The 22,218-nt window shown below is 35.9% G+C and overlaps 1 protein-coding gene across 4 annotated transcripts in view; it reads left to right on the top strand.

The window, feature by feature from the left end:
- Positions 1 to 20,633, top strand: part of MAN2A1 (mannosidase alpha class 2A member 1) — a 120,564-nt gene extending 99,931 nt beyond the window's left edge. For 3 of the 4 annotated variants that reach the window (XM_086628758.1, XM_086628760.1, XM_086628761.1), the window contains 3 exons: positions 11,932 to 12,126; positions 17,115 to 17,225; positions 18,159 to 20,633. In XM_086628758.1, coding sequence (XP_086484884.1) covers positions 11,932 to 12,126; positions 17,115 to 17,225; positions 18,159 to 18,311 — 459 coding nt within the window. In that variant the 3' untranslated portion in view covers positions 18,312 to 20,633. Of the gene's footprint in view, positions 1 to 11,931; positions 12,143 to 17,114; positions 17,226 to 18,158 lie in introns of all 4 variants that reach the window. The other variant, XM_086628759.1, reaches the window with a different exon arrangement.
- Positions 20,634 to 22,218: the final 1,585 nt, after the last annotated feature.

Below are 22,218 nucleotides of genomic sequence, written 5' to 3'. Positions count from 1 at the left end.
CCTTTAAAGGCAGTTGGTTCTTACATGCTTTTGCAGGGACTTGAAAAGAAGGGGGGATCAAAGCTATGGGGGAGTGGGCACAGTCAAAGAAGTGCTTTTGGCCCAACTGATACAGTGTGTACAACCCTCAGGAGCCAAGCCAGATGTTTTAAAGAAACATTATCTTTCTGGTGTTATATCTGGACTTCCCCTTTGCTATTTTAAGAGTGTTCTAGCATTTTGTTTTTCGAAATTTTTCTGAACATCGGTAACATTTTCTCGTTCATGTAATGGTTTCAGATATGTTGAAGTAAGGAAAATAAGTCCCCTTTCTTTCTCTTTTTTTAAATGTACAAACGTATTTTTTTAGTGCATTGTTACTCAGAAGGTAGTTGTTATAATAATTTAAAAATAGCCCTGTCAGAAAAATTATGAAGAAATTATATGCTGTTTATGTATGTAATCGGCTGCAGTGTGACTCATACACTGACCCTAATTTTGTTGTCAAGCCCTATTTTGTTACTGACTTGAGGAACCATAGAAGCTACAGGAGCCAAGAGTTTTGATCATTCGGCGTCTTTGCCAGTACAAGCATTTCCTAAAGTGTATTCCAAAATATTTCATTCTATCTTTTCTCAAAAACAGTTCTGAAGAACAGGAATTTTTGTGCTCTTTGAGAAACTTTCGCATGTCATGAAGTGTAAGATTGACCTGTCCAGTGGATAAGTAGAATTCATAATACTAGTAATTCTTCTAGCGTGCTCAGGTAGCCTGTATTCTAAGTCCCTAATCCTAGTGTTACCTGGGTTTTGGCTCTTGAACTCTAGCTCATCTAGCCAGTAGTAAATACTTACGCTGATATTGCCTCTCTGCAAAAGACTTCAGATTGATTTGTTTTGCTGACATTTTTTTATTTATTTCTTTTCCTCCTAAGATGGATATTACAAAAAGTGTATTCCGATTGATGGTATTGTTCATTAAGTAAGTCGTTTATAAGAGCTGGGCAAATCTCATTTCACTCTATATTATTCTTACTTGATTTATTGACAGCTGTGTCCCTGGACCTCTGTTGATGTTGTTACTATGGTTTGATATAACTTCTATGTACATCTTTTTTTTTCTCCTACTAGATGTAACTAATTCTGCTTATATATTCATTTTGTCCTTGCAAGCATTTTTTGACTCTTCATGTCTTTTTGACTTCTCTCCTCATATTGATTCTTCTTTTTTCTCAGATTGTTAAGCAAAAACTGAATGCATTTCACTTTTAGATTGAAGGGATTATTATTATTTAGCTGATAATGAAACCAAGTACAGTTATTAATACTTGCTTGTCAAAACAGTAAATGTTTCTTTTTGAAAATACAGACTTTTTATTTTACATTTATTGTAAGTTTTGTTAAAAATAAGCATTGATACCTTTCTGCTTTCAGGGCCTTAGTGTGTTATATTAGAATAAGAATATGAATGAAATAGAATTTAGAGGAAGTGGTAATATCTTTATTTCATCAATGACATAGCTAAAGAAAAGATGCCATGCCAGGCACACATTCTTCTTCAGATTCCTGTTTCATACTTTGCCTTGCCTTGCTCAATTTATATAACTGGATTTATAGCCTAGTCACAAGCAGAGAGCCAGGATTCAATGGCTCAAACAGCTGCTGTGACTTGGGGGAGGTTGTTTACAGAAACAATGATGCAGGCAATTAATAAAATCACAAATACGTGGCAGTCAGTCACACTCCTTTTCTTCCACCACATACAACTACTCCTGTTTTTCTTAATAAATATCTATCAATATCTACTTTCTCTGAAAATATATGCTTGGTGATGTAGCCATTTCTGTCTGATTATTGAGTTGCATTTGCCACTTACTTGGTGGTGCATATTTGTAATGCAGGTGTACGTTTCATGTAGTAGCTATATACTGTACTGTGCATTGCTATGCTAGGTGTAACCACACCTTAATAAACATAATTAACGTGACGTTTCAAAAAAAACAGAAACTCATCATTGGCTTAACTACTACTGTTTAAAAGTGTTTTCAAGCCCATGTGTGACAACCTCGGATTTCCTAATATAATTTTTAGTTATGACTACAATAGTGAACTCATCAAATACAGACAAAATCTTGAACTTCAAATCTGGTGGCCACAGACATTTCACTCTCTTCCTCTCACACAGAACACAATACATCTTCCTTAGAGCCTTGCCGTGTATATTTAGTAAGAGAGGTACGTTTATTTCTTGTTTCATTTGAAGAGAGATTCAAGTATACTTTATTTCTTTACAGCTTTGCTTGAAACACTACATTTAAATTATTATTACTGCTACTGCTATATAGATGATACTGTATTTCTTATGCTGGAAGTTTGTGCCTGCTGCTCAAGAACAGTGTTTCCATCTACAAATACTGTCTGCTTTCAGTCCAGCACTGTCATTGTTTTTATGCCAGGGCACCTTACAGCTTGATTTCTTTCAAATGCTGTTTTCTCTCCACACTGTGACAGACACGTGTTCCAGAAAGGTTCTAAATAAAGACATATTTGTCTTCAAACTCCATTCATGTGATAAGAGTCCAAAGCTGTAGGGAGTGAATATTCTCACCCTACAACAGGGCAGCAGCCACTTGTTGTAGCTGGCTCATGGTGAAGTAGGTAGTACAGAGGACTGCCTTTCTCTGATTTCTGGACTTACAGCTGTGTCTCTTTTGTGTTTGATTTTTTTGTTTGGTTGTTTTTTTTATTTCCTGAGGTACGTGCATCTCTACAGTGAATTACTTTGTCTTCATTTGTGCATGTCTGTCTGCCAACTTTTTTTAGAAAGAAACTGTTTTACTTCAGTAGTGTGCATAGTAATCAAGCTTGGTCTCTCCGCTTTTAGCCCATATAATTGACCAGAGCAGGAGGGCAGACCTCTTCAAGGCCTTTTCTGAGCTTATCTGAGCTGGTGCAGTTTGAGGTGTTAAATTTAAACCTTTGCGTATCACCGCTTCTAGGAAGGCCTGCACGTTCCTCTTGCAAGCTCTGGCAGTAGGGCAGAATCCTTCTTAAAGAAGGGAGAAAGGCTGCAAGTCTGGCTGCTGCTTCTTGTATTCTCAAGTGAAATAACTCTCAAGGGATAATCTCTTTGCATGTGGAACAAGCAGTTTCCATCAGCAGCAAGAACTTCACATGAGCAGCAGACTTCCAGGGCAGATAGCTCTCTGGAGGAAATAAACTAGGAGATATCATTGTGCAGTTTCTGTCTTTATCATCAGTTTAGTGACCTACTTCCTCATCAAAGCAGAACTCCAAAAGATATTTGATCCCTGTGTTCTGCCACCATCAGGAACAGGACAAGCTCTTCACAGTCAACAGGAAACAAAATCTAGCACCATGTCCCTTCCACAACTCTAGCATGAGTTATTTATTTAGGCATTAAATCCCTCCTCCTGCGCCATTATTGAACAATATAAACACTGTAAGAAAAATTAAAAGAGAAGAAATAAAATTAGTGGGAGACGCTGTTACTACAGTATAAAATACTTTGTTACTGAGAAAAGCATGTTATGCTGTCTGTCTGCTTTTGTGATCCCTTTTAGGCAACTATATTGATGGCTGTGTATTTGTCAACCTCGGTAATTGCGGTGGTGTGCCCATGGTCATGGTGACTGGTTACTTTCTTCACCATCTGCACTGTTCTGTACACTAGCAAGCAACTATTCTCAAAATGGACTGTTTATAGAGCATGATTGCTGTTATGGTATCTGATTAAAGACTAACTAAATTAAACACAAGGACCTGACAGTCGTTGAAGGAACAGTGACAGGTGGAGGAAGCAAAGGAACCTAACTAGAGAGGAGTGGAGCATGCTGAACTGGCTGCTCCTGAGACCATGAAAGGAAGAGGAGTAGATTGTTCGTGGTGTGAAACTCAACAAGATGACTCAGCAGAAATCACTTTATATACACTAAGGGCATTATTGCCTAAAAGGGTCCAGGACTTACAGGAATTGGAGAATGGAGAGAATTTTGGACTTGTTTTTTTTTTTTTTTTTAAATAATTAAAAAATAAGAAGCTTCTTATGGAATGTTCAGTGGAAGGGCCATAGGAGGGAAAAGAGAAGGAATGAGGTGGAAAAAGTGAGAAAAATACTGGTAAAAGGTGCTTAAAAGGTGCATAAAATGGTCTGATCAAGTCCAGTGCTTGATCACCACAGCCTGCCCTGCCCTATATTCTTATTGAATCTGGTTTCTGTGTGAATGCACAACCTATTCTGAATCTGTGTGAGCCATTAGCAACTTCAGGTAAGACTAGGAAGCAAGTAGAAGAAGAGGTCTGTGTGTCAGCTACTGGAGACAGAGACCATGGGACTGAGGGACCAGTGCAACTGGCTGCCACTTGGTGGCAAGACCTGTATTTTCTGTGTGTGCATGTGAACTGCTAGCCAACTTTAAGCTGACAGGTAGAGGGCCAGCACCTGGAATGATGCGAAGCCTGAGCTGGTGAATGGTTAAAAGCCCTAAGGTCCAGGCCTGGATATCAGATGGACTTAAAATCCACGCTGATTTTTGAGGGGTCAGTGGTTGTTGAGCATACTTGTGAATCAGGAAAGCAGGAGTCTTTGACTAGTGAACCTCAGATCCAGTCAGCTGGAGGGCACAATCAGGATCGATCGTCTGTTCTGCTCATGTTAGCCAGGTGCTCTATGTTGATGTGGGCACTGGTAAAGGTGCTGCTCTCTGCTCACTTGTATGGGTGGCTATGTATGTGTGCGCATGCCTATTGGGAATACATGCTCTCCCTTTCTCCTGCTTGATCTTGGAGGAGCAGAACCACAGCAGGCTCCCATCTCTCCACCTGGGATGAGAGGAGTCCTCTGGTATTAGAGACTACTGAATTTGGCTCTAGCAGGCTGGGAAGAACTCCTCCTGTGGGTCCAAATTTCCATGGATTTGGTTGCCTGTAGCAGTCCCAGGTTTCCTCACCTGCAGTCTCAGTACCAGCTAAGAATCCACAGGCACTATAGAAACACTGTGGTGATTGTAGAATCACTCTGAGCCAACTCACAGCCTTGTGGATATTTTACAATGCCTCAGAATTCTCGTTTCTTCTGTAATCTGCCTCCAGGGACCCCTTTCACCTAGTGTGGCAGAAATGCATTTCCAGTGTAACAGCCTTCAAGGGAATTGATAGAAAATTTTCCATTCCCTGAGGTAAATAGGTAATATCAGTTTTTGTCTGCTCAGTTGAGTCCTCCTTTGCTGGTCACTTGAATAGCTATCAAAAAACTCTAAGCATTCCAGATCATGGTTCTCAATAAAGGACTTGAAACATACTGTCAAAAGAATTTATGCTTTGATGTGCAAAACTGTAACGTAACTGATGAATATTTCAGTGTTGACAAAGAAGTATATATGAACACTTCAGGCAGATCTAATCCCTATTATTTTTCAGGATTTTTGCCCCCCAGGATTTCAGGAAAGACTAATGCTCTAGTATAGCAGAAAATAAATTGGCATCAGTATTTTTGTCTACAGTCTGTAAGAATTCAGGAGAGCCTCCTGTTCAGTACTCGCATTTGTGACTGTTATTTCTGGTTCTAATTTTTCCAGGCCTCCCTAAAAGTCTAATTCATTGTAGAAGACCTGCTTTTTTACAGAGATTACCTGAAGATTGTTCTGCTGAAAATTTTTGTGCAGCTTTGAGGTCTTAGCTGTTCCGAATCCCACTGCTTAGAGATCTTCCTATCACCCTGTTTTATTTCCATACAAAATTCCTTCTGCAACCTCTAGCCAGTTTGAAAGCTGCTTGAAGTGGTGGCCAGTGTTTTCTTTGACATGGTTACATCAGCGTTGCACTCGTGGACGCTAAAAAGGAATTATTCATCTCAGAAGAAGTAATCTAATTTTCATCAGTGACTAATTGATATTTGTTGCATTGTGGGTGTAAGCCCCATTATCTAACATCCTTCTTCTCCTTTCCTTTTCAAAAGTACTAGGAGTTTTTGCAGGCACACAAAAATCTAGCTCCAAACATTGACCTCAGAAGAAAGGGAATGATACATCCGTATCTGGAGGACTTTCAGCACTTGTCAGACTTTGATTATTCTTTTTGTATTACAATGCGCAACTTTGGATGAGTTTAAAGCAAGTGCAACTGAATTTCCCTTGGTGAGATAACAGCCAGGCAGTCTTGCATGCAAAACCTGCAACTAGGTTGAAACTATTTGCTGCTTGGTATCAGTTTCATGAATTTGATTGGTATCAGTCTCAAAATCTGAATTTCTCTTCCAATTTGGGAGCTTTAGGGCAATGTACATGCAAGAGTGTTGCACAATTTTCTCACTCTCTTCCTGTGTACTAACACCTCCTTCCTCAAGTGGGGAATCATAGAATCATAGAATGGCATAGGCTGGAAGGGACCTTAGAGATCATCTAATCCAACCTCCCTGTCATGGGCAGGGACGCCTCTCAACTAGATCAGGCTACCCAAGGCTCTGTCCAACCTGGCCTTGAACACCTCCAGGGAGGGGCATCCACAACTTCTCTGGGCAATTTATTCCAAAGTTTACCACCCTCGTACTGAAGAATTTCTTCCTAAGATCTAATCTAAATCAGTTCTCCTTCAACTTAAACCCATTTCCCCTTGTCCTATCAGTGGACACTCGTGTAAAAAGTCCCTCCTCAGCCTTCCTGTAGGTTCCCTTTAGGTATTGGAAGGCAGCTATTAGGTCCCTCTGAAGTCTTCTCTTTTCAAGGCTGAACAATCCCAGCTCCCGCAACCTGTCCTTGTAGCAGAGGTGCTCCAGACCCTGGATCATCTTTGTGGCCCTCCTGGAGTGGGGAACACTCTAGATAGTTGTTAAGGATTTAAGATGTTTGCATTTGGGGAAGAACGTATGTAACTTTAAAGCTAAGGTGTCTGTCCTTACCTGTCACTTGTTTTGTTGTGTGTTGTAAAACATATTCATATAGTCAATGATGTTGACTGCCATTACATTTCTCACCTATAAGCAGGCTAGCACAGTAGTACCCAGTTTCTCAAGTAGAAGCAGCATCTCGTCAAACATGCAGATGGACTGTCAATCTTTGGATTGTAGAGAAAGAAATAAATTTTTCTGTCCATATTTGTCTTTGGGAAGCTCTAGATTCTTTGGCTGACGTTCTTGCTTGCTGTTACTGCTAGATTATGATTGAGAGATATTTAATAATATTGTCTCCCTATGTTTTGAGACTAGAGATGCTCTGATTCAGAGTCTTTTTACTCCACAGATGAGATTTTTCCAGTCCAGAAACATTCTTGTTCGAAAAGTGCTGCCGGTTGGTTATCTGACAAGGTTAATAAAAATCGTTTCCTCACAAAGCATGAGAAAGAGTGAGAGACTTCTTCCTTCCAGGAATAGTCCAAATAATTTCATATCAGACTATTTGGATCTGCAGCTCGAATTCTTTCTGTTTCCAGATTGTATTTGAATGCAGTGACATCCAAAGTCAGCATCCACATTTCATCATGTTTGATCAGATAGTTTAGATGCAGGTGAGGTTTTGGAGTTATAATTAAATTTCTTTCTTGAGTAGGGTCTCATAGCAGAGAACAGTCTAGAGGAGGAGTAAACAGTCAAGATTTGTGATTTGGTATTCTGTCTGCCTCAGTTTCTTTTCCTTTCATATGGGAAATTTTAGACCGCTTCTCTGAGCTGAAAAGTTAATTGTTTCTTTGTTAGCTCAATTGAAGTCCAATTATCAACTGCTTCAGCTTTACTTTCCTCTCTACAGTATTTTCTGTTTCTTTCTTCCATTCAATTACTAAATGGTTTCTGAAGAGTCTAATTAGTGTTTTCCCCCTCTAATTAAGGACCTGAGTTCCTCAATTTAAACTCTTACCAGAAAACCCTTTGAATCTTTTTTCAATCTGTTCCATCCTCTCTACTTATCAATAAAATAGCTCATTTCTGATTTAAGGGCACTTTTTTTAGATGAGGAGATTCTTAAAACTTGTTGGAATTTGTAACCTAAGGTTATACTGAACTGTGGTTGGTTTGTTTGTTTTTCTTCAAAATTATGAGTTTAGAATTATTCATTTTACTTTTGATGACAAGGAAAGATCCTGTATGAGGATTTGTTCACATTTACTGCACAATCATTCCAGGGGTTGTATTTCAATACAGACAGTTTCCAATTGGATAACTGTATATGAATGTCCTGTAAGATAGTTTAAAAAGGCAATATTTGCTTTGATTAGAGCTCATTAAGCCAACACTCAGCTATATCAGTGGCATTTGTCAGAATCTTGCCAGTATGTATTGTTTGGAAGGCTGCCAGTGGAGCTTCATTCACACTTTGAGTGCTAAACACTGTCACTGAAGTTGAGGAAATAATGCCACATTTGAGAGAGCAGTACTTTAATTAGATGGAGACTGTGGGACTACATCTTCTGACTTAGTGTCAGCAGGGTACTGCTGAAAGCCACCCACATAGTGAATGTGTATATAGAGTAACTATTCTTCCAAATGTGTTGTCTGTACATTCAAACTCTTCCCCTCTCTTTCCCTAGAGTCATGTTTGAATTGTGGATCACTAGATTGAGAGCAGAAAGACGTACTCCAATGCTTTTGTGACTGTGATGTACCTAAGGGGGAGTGGGACTTGAAGTGTCACTTCTGGATCTTCTGTGATAGCATTGTCTTCACAGTGTTTGCAAACCCTTTTTGCCTTGGTCTCCTGGCAACTTTTGGCACCTGCTGTACTCTTCATTTCCGTTGCTATTACATAGATTCACTGAATGATTGTGCATCTTCTGTTGGTATAGTCATCCAAAACTGACTGTTATTCCAAATGTGGGAATACAAGATTTAAGATAAAATCTCCATCTAGTCTTAGTGCAGCTTTTCAAATTGGATAATGCTAAAGTACAATTCTTATGCAGTGATAAAACATCTGAACACAACGGGAGCAAAAATAAGCCAAGTCGAATCAGCTCTGATTCTAGCATTTGCCGGAATCCTTCAAGACTGTGTTTCTCTGCAATTCTCTGTTATTTCCAGAATCTAGGAATTGAGGAGCCGCTCTTTATGGTTCTGCTATGGGTTACCTGAGAATTTTGTCCCATTGCCCGTTAACAGCAAATGATTTTCTCCCACCACATTCTTCTTCAGTTTCCAGTGTCTTTCCTTCTATTTTCCTGGTTTCTTAGCAGCAATATACATTACTACATCTTTGTATGAAAAACACCTTTATTCACGTTATTTCTGTTAGCCTTAGAGAAGGCTTAGAAGGATTCAGTCCTAGAAGATTGACCTACCCTGTGCTATCTTTTCCTAGACGAGGCTGAGGATTCATCAGATATTTTAACCAGGAGTGATTTTTTTACTTTCATGTCAGCCAATATACAAACTTGCCTTCCATTTTTTCCTGTAGTTCTGATCTTGGAATTTGGGCAAGGTTTTGACCCATGGACGTCATGCTTTTATTTAGGTACACAGTATTTTTCTGTATATGAAACAGAAGCTTTTAAAAAGATCTTGTGTCCCTTCGTCTCAAATGACCTTGGTGACATTTTGTGAGGAACATCTGTTTCTGAAATTGAGGACATCTAAATGAGTTCTGTTTGTCTTCAGTGAGTACTGTACTTCCAGGCATGAAGTTGCAATTAGTAGAATGATTTTTCAGTCACTCTTCTCATAGCAAACTGTGGCCCTTCTCCACATAAGTAGTTGGGATGTCTTAGAGTGAAAATTGGCATGTAGATAAAACTTTTTAAAAAAAAAAAAACAAACACGACAAAACGCAACAATTGTTTTGTGAAGGCTTACCCTTCTTTCTCATTCCAACTCCTTGGAGTCTCTTAAATCTGAGAAATCTGGAGTTGAGGGGAACTGCGTTGGATATGGGGCATGCCATTCTTACTTCCGTATTTTTGTAGTGTGTGTTAGTCAGTGGTTGAAAGTAGAGGAGGAAATGGCTGAACATGAATTCTGTTTAGGTAAAATGGCTGATCTCAAATGCTTTGAGTGTGAATGCCTGTTGTTTAAAAGTACATATGAAATACTGATCTCAAATGACTCTTGTTGCTGGACAGTAGTTTTCTTCTGCTTGTTCTCAGGTAACGTACCTAGAACCACGAAGGAGTTGCAAGGGCAACTCAATCAATAAATTATTTCACTGATTGATGTATTATTTGTAAGATATTCTAGCAGACCTTTTTTTATGTTGTCAGATGCAAGCAATCAACTTATTGTACAGAAAAAAATGTTTGAATAATAGTAGGAAAACTGACGATAAAATGTTTTGACTGACTTCAGCACATCTATGGCAACAGTGTAAACGGTGCTCCTTTTGGGGTGAAACAGTGAATTCTTTGTGGGTAGAGCATGCATGTGGTCACTTGAACTGAAGACACTTAGCTTTAGCTGTACTTAGAGCAAGCTTGCTTATACTTTAATTGGAAAGGAAAATCATGACAAGGAAGTCATTCATTCATTACCAGTGATGCTGAAGTATTCAAGGTAATAAAAAAAAAAAAAATCAAGGCTAACCAAGGAATTGGAGGACTCAATACTGATTAAACATGCAGTAAAGTGGCAGATGGAATTCAATGTAAATAAATGTAATGAGGCACATGGAGGAGCAATCTTCTACAGCTATTACCATTTTTGGAAATTAGTTTGGAGGTCATAATAGATCTATAAAAATACTAGCCTCAATGCTTAGTAGCTACCAAAGAGGAAAACAGTGATAGTCATTACTAAGAACAGCACCAGTAATAAAACAGGAATTATCATCTTGCACCAATTCAGTTCTGGCATATTTTAAATTGCTACACTGTCAGATGTATTTATTGCTACTGCAGAGGTATAAATAAATATGCATACATGCTTATGCACCCCAAAACAGAAATTACTGTTACGGTTGTCCATTATAAGCTGATAAATAATCCTCCCCTTTGCTTTAAGTATCTCCCATTTATTTTTCATTTCCACATTTTCAGCCTATCATAAAATGCAAATTTAAGATATCAATGCTTAAGATACTATGTTTTCAGTAAACTTTCTGCAAAGTTTTCACTTAAAATCAGCTGTTTAACTATAAAAAAGTAGAGATTTATCTGGTTAGGTATGCAAGGAAAAGTAAGAGAAAAATAAGTTTTCACCCATTTCTACCTTATCTTCACTGACATTCTAAAACAGAAATTACCTTTTAAAGTTCCTTTGTTTTATTTTGTGGCTTTTATGGAGCTTTAACTAGCTGTTGTGAGTATGGAGTACGTAATCCTCTCATGTTTTTAACACAGCTTCTGCAGCCATGTAAAAACACTACAAATACAAAACTCAGGAAAGTATAAAACTTTTAAGATATTGGGAGAGAGTCTGTCTCTTCAGTTCCTGCTAACATGATGTTGAAATAAAACTGCTGAAAGAAATCTTTTGCACCATAGACCAGGACAAAGATGCTAGTTTCTTCCAGCAAACAGTTTTAAGAAGTTAGATTTTAAACGAAAGAGGGATGTAGAATACAATTTAGATCAATCTGAAGAAAGTAGATAAGTACAGGACAGAAAATTTATACAGAAAAGGAACCCTGCAAAAGACTAGCTGGCTGTCGGTATTCAGGTAAATACTGAATAAATAGGAGCAACTTGCTGAAGTATAAGCTAGTTACTTTCTCTAAACTACATTGTTTACACATCAAGGGCTAACACAGAAGACTGAGGAATGGTGTAAAACGAGGTGTCATCTAATGATCATTTTGAAAGGTACGGTAATGATTTGTAAAAACAGGAAGTATACCTAGTATTGGAAGAGAATTACTGGATGATCAGACGTTTCCAAAAGTAATTAAATGGACATTCTGTAAATTAAGATTTTTCTATTAAATTAATGGACTCATACATAAAGTAAGTGGGTTTCAAAATTCAGTCATGATGGTATATTAACATGATTTTACAAATATTTTTCTCTTGTATTTTGCAGAACGAAGAGAAGGCATCAGTCAGTTTTCCCTCACTTCTTAGCCATATGACTTCTTCTTTCTTAAATCATCCTGCAATTCCAATGACAACATATGCAGATTCAGGTGTCCCAGAGATGCTAAATACTTTTTCTCCACTCATGTCATCCATGCCTTGTGACATGCATATAGTCAATCTGAGGACAATCCAATCAAAGGTAAGCTCAAACCACTGTTTTTATGAGCAAATATGAGATATAGCTTATTAATGTGGTCTAATCAAATACTTTATTCTAGGAGAGTAATGGGGGGGGGGTTATGTGCTCTGATAAACTGCAGCGTGATGACTAGTTTTTGTTAATTCAGCAAGAACTAGAGACTTGTGTCCAAGTAACATGAAATACAGGAACTGGTTTTTTCACAGCATAATAATATGCGTAGTACGTTATTCTGTCTCTGAAGGGGGCACACTTCAATGCATTCCCAAAGTTTAAGAGCAGAAGGGTTCCTACACTTTTGCCTGTTCTGTGTTAAGAAGAATTAGATTTAAGGTCATTAAACTTTGTTCTGAGTACAATAATTTGTAATTTTAATAAACTGTATGGGTTTAAACCCATCTGACTCCATTTGGAAGACTTAAAGAAAATTTAGCACGTCTTAATGTCCATAGGAATAAATTGTTAAAATATTCTTAAGCTTAAATACAAGACCTATTTTAATTACTAGCTTACAGGCCTTGGTTCCTGGGAAAATGTTCTCTGGTAGGTTTAAAAAAACAAAAACAAAAAACCTGTTCTGTACTCAATATTTTTTTCCTTGCAAAGGAACTTACATAATTGTAACTACCATATTTCAATTTTCTATTTGATAAAGTATAGAAGTAGAACTGTTTGTGCATCCTTCTTCTACCAGCACTTGTATCATTTTTTTCAACACCTTTTAGAATGTGAGTATATTAACTTTTATGCTCTGTTGCAGTATGACTCGCCAGTGCTGTTTCCATAGATGAAATCCCTTTTTCATTCTGCCATACTTAGATACTAATTACAGTTGTCCCTTCTCCCTTAGGGTCTCTATGATGGCTGAGGAAGAACTGCTTATCTACAGTAACCTCAGATTATATTCAGAATATCTGCAAAACTTGCCATTTGCTACTGTTTTGTCATCATTCTTCATTTTAAGTCTTAATCCTTCTTTTAAAACCTAAAGAATTAGTTTACTTTCTCACACTTTCTATGTTAGTGGTTCAATCTCATGTGTATTTCTTCAGCTGTGACTGTTTCTTATTTTGGATTTCACAGTGGAACAGCTCTTCATTCTGCAGGTCTTATGCCTTTGAAGAGTTAGGAGGAAGCTTCATATTGAAATAAATCTTCATATTAAGCGTATGTTCCACACTTCTGTGTGAAATCTTTTAATTTACCTGAGCCAGCTCAGCAACACCTGTTGGCTGCAGCATGTCATGTTCAGGGACAGACCTTCATGAACATGCCCCCTCTCCCTTTTCAAGGCCTAAACTTCCTCCCCTTGTTTGTATCTCGTGACCATGAAACCTGTGAAATGGAAGGCTGGCTCCGTGTCTGCTTTTTTGTGTCCAGTGATACTCATGGGTGAATTGTATGATTTTATCTGGGCTATACCAGCCACACTATCCCAGTTGGTGTAAGATTGTTTGAGGCTATGATCTCTTCCCTGCCCATAACTGTGCATTTCAATGATTACCTGATTGACAACTCTTGAGCTTACAACATTACTTTGTGCACTTCAAAGTGAAAGTTATCAGTAGTCATAGGATAGGAGTGCTATTGTTATAGGTACAGAACAGTTGTTCCCCACAGTCGAAATGGTTCTATGCCTTGCAAATAATGCCTTGCATGCCAAAGTGGCCTTTTTAAATCTCTCCTCACTTTCTACTTCCTTTCTTTTTCATCCAAGAATTTGAATGACAAGTGTCATAACTCTGGCTAATCGATGCAATGCAATTTTTTCCAGAAATATAGATGATTTCTCCATTACTTTAGCTATTGAAGTTGTTTTTCACGAAATTATATCATTACAATTTCACATATAAAGGTACCAAATTAAAATAAAATATTATTAAGATTTAAGGTAGAAATCAGAATGCATGAAAATGTATGAAAGCATAAATGAGAAAAAATGTTAAGGGAATTCCTAGTTTCCCTTCAAACTCTTCTCAGTGGGAAGAATATTGCTATTGTAAGATATGTGATCTTGTCATGAAAGAGTCCAATGCCTCAGGAATATGAAATGTAAATAAATTTTTAATAAAGCTCCAGTTTTTAAGTTGTTTGACACAGATTTTACCTACTGTAAATAGACTGGGCCTCAAGCTTTAAAAACTGAGTTCGTTTGTCCCTTTATACTGAATATAAATACATATTTTTGTCATGTTGCTTGAACTTTTCAATGCATGTCTCTAAGCTTACAGTAATCAGATAAAAAAGTGTTTAAATGGGTTTTCTTTCTCATCAAAATTTTAGCAGCATTGCCCTGGGATATTACTTATGAGAAAGCCTAGCAAATTTTTTTTTCCATCTAGAAGCCTGATGTGAGAACGGCATTTTATTTCTCAGAGATCAAAATCAAATCAAACTTTGGCAGCTCTTCCAAGAAAGGCAGTCAGAGATTTGATAGTACAGTAGTTAAGGAATTTTTGTCGTATAACAATACTGTAAAGTTTTACAAGATTAAGGATGTTGTTGTGAGTTGAAAATTGAGAAATTTGTTACAAGCTTTCATGCAATTAACATGGTCATGTTTAGAAGGTGTATTGGATGGAAATTAGGTTCATCCTTGCTCAGACATTCCTTAGGCTTGCATACACTTCATCTAATTTACCTAGAGATGATAAAAGAAGAGGTAAGTTAAAGTAGATGCAGAGGCTGTGGCAACTTACTCTTACACCTGCTTTGATGATAGGTTAGAACAGCTTAATTCATTACACATGGATGCTCTGTGCATGATAAAGTCCTAGGAATTCTAACAGGTTGACTGCTATATCATAGATATTTATACTTGCCAAAACTCTTTTTCTGAAGGTGCCATTAATTGTTTATTACCTTTCTAAATTTTTTGAATCTTGATTAAGATAATATTTAATTTTAAAAACTTAAAAGATTAAATATTCATGCATCATTTGAAATGCATAAATGCATTTGTCATGCAGATTAGTGCAAGATCATTCCACTGTAATAGAGAAAGTGTTGATACCCATTACTGACTTTTTGTTTTTATTATCAATTTACCCCATAGGAAGACAGACTTCTGCAGTATGAATTTTAGTATTTCACTAATCTAATGTTTAGGCAGATGGTATTATTTTGCGTGAATAAAAACGTCTGCTTTTAAGTGCGGCACTGTCACATCAGTGACAGTGAAAACCAAGTCAAGTATTTCATAGTTGGAGAAGGAAAATAATTTTGTCACACATCATTATTACCTTACCTAATGTAGAAAGTGGTACCACTGTTCCAATAAATAGGGTAAGAACTTTTTCAACCATCAATGATACCAAGTACTGCAAACTTGTTTGAATATGCTGACTGTAGATACCATTCATTAATTAATTCAAAACCTGATTTTAGGTGGTTATAAGCTAATGTCGTTCATTGAAATCTTCTCAAACCGAGTTTTGTTCATGATTTGTAAACTATACAATGTTTTTACCGATCTATGTTTTACTGCACAGCCTTTCATTTCAATTCCAGGTACTGCTGAGTAAATTTTTACTATTTTGAATGAGGAAGTTACTTAGAAAACTGTAATTTTGAGTTTATCAGTTTAACATTTTTTTATATTATTTGAATGAGTACTTAATACTATGAATTTGTCATACTATGAAGCTGTGTCATGCCAAGTTTCAAAGAAGTTGAGTTAAGCTGTTCCAAGATCTTCTTCATTAGTTGAAATTTGGTTTGGATCTGAAGCCTGTTATATTAAAACCTGTGTTTTGTTACACCTTCAAGAGCTAAAGCAGCACAAAATGCCTGCTAATGCTTGTTGGCATAGGTTTCTTCAAGGCAACAGATACTTACGGAGGTACCAGAAATGAACCTAACTCATGGCAGAGACTTTTGGGAAAAAGTACCGGTACAAAAACAAGTAAACCAGAAATAAACTAGAGAAAAATAACCTGAAGAGCTGACATGGCTGCGAACAGAACCATCTTTTTTATGCCCTTATTATATATGTACTAAGATGAAAAGCTGAAGAACGTAAAACAACAAGAAAGAAATAAAGTAATGCCTCATAGAAAATAACTGACTAAGGTGAGCGTAGCAATACAGCAAACAGCTTGCGGCATGAAGGGCATCTTGCCATGTGCCACTTGTGTATTGTGAAGATAGCTTGTATGCACAGTCATCTATAATGTGAAGAATGTCTTTTCTGTTACTCTTGCTGTGCAAGAGTGGTTTTCTACATCATAGTGTAAAAGAAAATAAATTAAGTTTTTGTGTAAATTCAAGTTTCCCAGCCAGACTTGGGCTATGACTTTGTTTTCTGAAGTACATATTGAAACAAGATTTTGACTTGAGGCATTTATGTGCTATACATGTGACCATTAGTCCCCAGTGATTTTAGTGATTTGATCCAAAGTAGGAAGTTGAGATTGTGGGTTGCTCTTGGGTTACTCTTTCATGCCTGTTGTCTCAAGTGTGCCGTATTTCTTATCTATAAACATAAAATTTATGTAATATTTGTATTTTAGTGTACGGTTTCATGTGCACCTTACGCTGAGTTAGACTTTAGAGGGCAGCTTTGGAAAACGGAAACTTGATGGAACATAGTCACAAGGAGTATTTAAAACTGGCTGTTGTAATTAGCATATGATTTATAGTTGGGTTTTGGGTTTGCCGTGTAATTTTTCTGGGAAGCCAATTAATACAACTATGATAGCTACACTTTAATTCCGAGTCTGAACATGTGCGTCTATTTAGCTTTGAACACTGTGGTTAACAACTTACTTTTATATTCTGTAGTAGTTTGTATATCTAAGCTCTCTTTGCTGTTCTTTCTGTGTGTAGTCTTATAAACGTTAAAAGAAACATGACTGTTCAATCTAGGCTGAACATTATTTAGCGCATAAGAGGCTCTGTCACTGTAAGGTAATGATCATTTTATGAGGTCTTAAAATGTTTTTCTAGTTCTGTGACTTTGAGTAATTTTTTATTTTATCTATTTGCAGGTAGATATTGAGCCATCTGATGAAGCTGCTCTGATTCTTCACAGAAAGGGATTTGACTGTAGATTTTCAAACAGAGACATGGGTCTGCTCTGTTCCACTACTCAGGGAAAGGTATACTGACATTTTATGGGTAGCTTACCCTACAAATATTGCAGAAATACTGATATTTAAGTCAAATTATAGATAAAGTCCTAGGTAGTTATTTTTCAAGAGTTATACTTTCAGGATAATAGCTAAGTTTGTGTGGGAAGCTGCTTTCCATTTCATAAAGATATAGATCTGCTGGTGGGCATGAATGAACATGTAAGCATCAACAAGTAAACTTCTAGGTCAGTTTTAATCTCATTAACTTCCTTTAAATGTTGTTTTCACATAACACGAATCAGTATTTCTCAAATAATTTTTCAGTAGTATTTTAGAACTTTACTAACTAGAATCAAATTACATATTCTGAAGTGTATCTTTTGAATATTATTAACATATCCACAAATTAAACTTTGAAAGCTGTTGCTTATTGTAGTATATCCTTTGTCTATCCATGATCACTTACGTGACCTACACCATTGGAAATAGCCGAGTGGTTTGCAATTGCTATAGAATTGATGTGATGCATAAAATTAAGAAATAAAAATTACACAGTTTTGTTCTGAAGATTACAGATGGATTGGATGGGTTTGAATCTGTAGAAATTTTGTAATCAAATTTTGAAATAGATTTGAGATTTTCTTTAAGCGGAAGAGAAGTGTTGTTTTGTTAGGAACAATGAAAGTTTTAATCCAAATATTTCAGATCCATTTTTTAATATAGTGATTTAACTTACTTTCTTTGAAATGTGACAGGTGAACACTGCCTAAAAAGATCTAATTTAGTGTATAGCATTTGTGGCATGGTACTTAAACTTTTTTTTTATTCATAGTCTGTGGTGTAAGAATTGCTGTGCTGATACCTGTAAGGAGATGTTTGATTTGGATCATTGTTAGAGATTAGGTTAAAGTCAATTTTAAGAAATATACTGTATTTTCTAAATTTTTTTTTTTTTTCCAGATAAAGGTGCATAAACTCTTCAACAAATTCAGAGTGGAAAGTCTTACACCCACATCTATATCTTTGATGCATTCATCTCTGGATGCCAGAAATATAAGTGAAATAAATATGAGTTCTATGGAGATAAATACATTTCGGATTCGGCTAAGATGAAATCTGGCTTTAATACTCAGATGGCGAAGAGGAATCTGCAATTATATCTCCTCTAAGTTTCACGTGCAATAAGAAGCACATTATTATTATTCTAGCTTCTGGATACTGTGAGAAAAACATGCATTCTGTAATTTTTTTGACCAACACAGTGAAAAGCCATGTTGCAAGCAACTTTTTTGGTTTTGGTTTGTTTTTGTTTTTTTTTTCATAAAATAACAACATCAGTATAAGTTAGTGCAAGAAGTGAAGAAATTTCTAAGGATGTTAACCTCTCAACAGATTAAATCTCAGGTTAAATGCTAACTAATGATATTTCTGATGTTTTAATTTTCATAAAGAGGGGATTGGATTTTAAACAGCCTTCTTTGCTGATCCTTGATGAATTTATGTACAAACAATTCAGTGTAGAGTGTCCTGATGCAGCTTGGAAATAAAATGGAATAAAATGTTCTTGTGTAGTAGCTATGTCCAAATATTTACAATCATTTATACAAATGACAATAATCTCAATTTATTCCACAATTAATTTCAGTTTATTCAACACAAAGGGGATTATTAATTGTGGTAAAATGAAAGTCTGCAGTACTTGTGATAAGTGATGGTAGACTTTAATACTTCTACCACTCACCTGAGTTATGTAAATAGGAAAACATGGACCTACAAAATAATTTTGCAATGGAAATCTTTAATAAAATTCCCATTTTGTTACTTGACACACTGGGATATGTGCAATTATTCCATTATCGTGTATGATGAGAAATGTCCATAATTATCATTAATACAAGATTTTTTATAAAACTCATTTAGATACCAATGTTCTCTGAAATGAGTTTTCTATTTCAAGATTACCATATCAAGATAAATGTGCCTTATTTTTTGATATGTCTTGTTACAATTTTGGTGTCTATGTTAATGTTTTGGGGGGAAAGGTAGTTTATATAATACTTAAGCTGTGTATCTCCTATTTGACAATGCTGGCCACACTCTGATCTATGTCCTCCTGCACCAAGTTTGTGCTATCTTATTCTGAACATTTTGACTATTTGAATGTATTAAAATGATGTCATAATAACATGAAACACAGAAAGAATTACTGTAAAATCTAAATTCAGCTGCTTTCAAGGAAATTGCAACTTGATGCAGAGAGTTGATAGTAAGCAAGACATAGTTTGCAAACCCATCGAAACATGTGCTTGCATGTCACAGACTGTGGTGACCTGTTAATTCAGAATCATGTGCCTATATTTTAAACAACATTTTTCAAACTTGCAACCTCACTTACATTGCCACTGTTCACATTACTGAAGAATGGATTCTTACTTTTTGCTTTGTTCTCACATATTAAGTAATTCATATTTAGTGCTGAAGCCATTGAAGTGAAAAGTATTTCCTTAAGTAGAGCTGCTGTTTACAGTTAATATATATAAACATGCACTTAAGTATGATCTCATTTCCTAGTCTTCATTTATCTTCATAACTTTCTTCTGTCTCTTGCTTTTGCTTGACTTTTCCATATGTCATTGCTTATCTTTGATGCTAATGCATGAAAAGTCATCATAACTGGTAAAAAGATGTGCTATTTTCTAACTCTAATATTGCCTACTGTATTTAATTTCATCATTATTGTTCCACAGTGTATCAAATTATATCATGTAGCTAAAGGCTATCTTAAATGAAAATGAAAGTGAAACTGATTTTATGCATTGTCAAAAGTTGGATCTCTGTTGAGATTGTGTAGATTTCCCTACTTAATTCAATCTACTGTGTGTTTTGTAATTAATGGAATATTTAGTAGGATCTGGTGCAAGTTATATCAAGAATATAAGAACCACTAACCACAAATGGAAAAATCAGATGGATCCAGTAAATGGATGTTTTCATGCAATAAACATGTACTGTAACTTTTCTTAGTGGTAGTATTTGAAAATACTATTTTTTTTTTTGTTGGAACTCAAAGCTTTGTAGACTTGCCAGCAGAAAATTCTCATAACATTTATTTTGTTGCATCTTCAGAATAAAAATGCTTCAGAGACTATTATTATGTGTTCTGTGCAAGAGAGTTTTCAAAATACTATTTCGGTTTTGTTAGGCAGAAAAGTAAAATTTTAATGCAATAATGTTTTAAAGTATTTTGCCTGTTGGAGTTGCTTCCAAAAGATATTTCATATAGCATTCAATCTTTTGTCATCAGCTGTACAATCATGATGCCTGAATCTTCCTTAACCAGCAGATTTATTCCTTGTTTCTTTATTTTGCATTTTTTGTACAACGACGGAACAGCCTTCAATTTGGGATCCTTTCCTGAAATCCTTAACTAAGTCAGCTCCATTCAAAGTCTCATAATAAATTTTACTTTAATTGTTTCAGAATGTGGCTGTCAATGGATTTCTTTGTTGTTTTTTTTTTCAACAACTCTAAATGAATTCTCACATTATATTTTTCTTACATTGGATATTTCAATTAAGTTCTTGGTTTTTCTGTGCATTGACCATCTAATTTAGTCATATTATTTTCTCTTTTTCTGTTTTTATAGCTGCTGGGTTTATAACTGCTGGTTAAGAGAACCAAACATCCTTACCTTCCAGTATGGTTTTAAAGACAATGCTGTGTAAGAAATGGTTTCAAACCTTGTAATTACTTTCCATACCAGAGTTGTACCTGTACTGATTTTTTTTTTTTTACATTCCTTTATCTTAAACGTCTTCGGTTTACTTGCTCACATTGTCTGAAACAAACTGATTTCAACTGAAGGTTTTTGATATTTTCTCTTGAAAGGTTTTATATCTTATGGGGATATGTAAAACAAGATCTCTAATAAAAGATAATGTTATTGTGAGATGTGGTCAGTGTTATTAATGTCTTAGCCATAGCTAATTTAAAAAAAAAAAAAAAGAGAGAAACAGCAAGCGTTTGATAATTTTGAATGGGAATGACATAATGCTTTTGGGAATGACAATGCCCTGTAGTTAGATGAACTTCTGATGAAAGATGCAATCTATTTCACAGCTGCCAAGCAGAAGAAAATATGTGCTAACTTCAGAGATGTAAACATGTGCGATTGCACAGTGTGAGAATGGAATGGAATGGGTAGCTCTTCTTTCACAAAAGAAATCTTACGCTGACTTAGCAGAAAATAGGAGAAGGTATAAAATTCTAGATTTTGCTTGAATTAATCTCGTTTCTCTTGTAGGTGTTTGAAAGTAATGCAATTGAAGTTGTTCTTGTAAATTAAATTAACAAACACACCATTAGAAAATAAAGTCAAAATAACAATTCAACTGTAATTAGACTGAACACTTCTAAGAAAATAAAATAATGCTAATATAATGTGCTGTAATTACATATGACAAGTTGAACAGGCATAGATGCTTTTCAGGTTTGCTTCCCAAAGTGCTGGTGGAGCTTGAGCATAATGAATTGCAGAGACAATCAGTATAAATTTCAGTCAGTGCCTGAAGCTATTTGACGTTGGGCTGGATAGTCTTGGCTATAAACATAAAAGTATACATATACACATACTATGTAAATCCCTGTAATTTTAAAGCTATTGTTTCAAGATAAAAAACAGAAGTATGTAACAGCTAACTGCAGCAGGCAATAATGGATGTGGGTCCAATTTAAAGTACCATTTCACCTTTTTAAGGTCATCCTACTCTGGAATCCATTAATAGCAGCATGACCATCTGGACAGAACACTTTCCACTAATTCCAGTTACCAATAAAGTCATCTTCTACTTTTTGAAATTAAACTAACTGTATTTGTCGTATACCTGTCCATCATGTCTTAAAATAACAAGGGCTAGATATCTCTACACAACTTTACTGATACTGCCACTAAAATGCATTGCTCAGATTTAACAGGTTATCTGACTTGTTATGAGTTGTATATATGACAAAATATAAAACA

This window comes from Tauraco erythrolophus, chromosome Z (genome assembly GCF_009769465.1).
Source record: "Tauraco erythrolophus isolate bTauEry1 chromosome Z, bTauEry1.pri, whole genome shotgun sequence".
Taxonomy (NCBI): domain Eukaryota; kingdom Metazoa; phylum Chordata; class Aves; order Musophagiformes; family Musophagidae; genus Tauraco; species Tauraco erythrolophus.
This window is presented reverse-complemented; position numbering and strand designations above follow the sequence as displayed.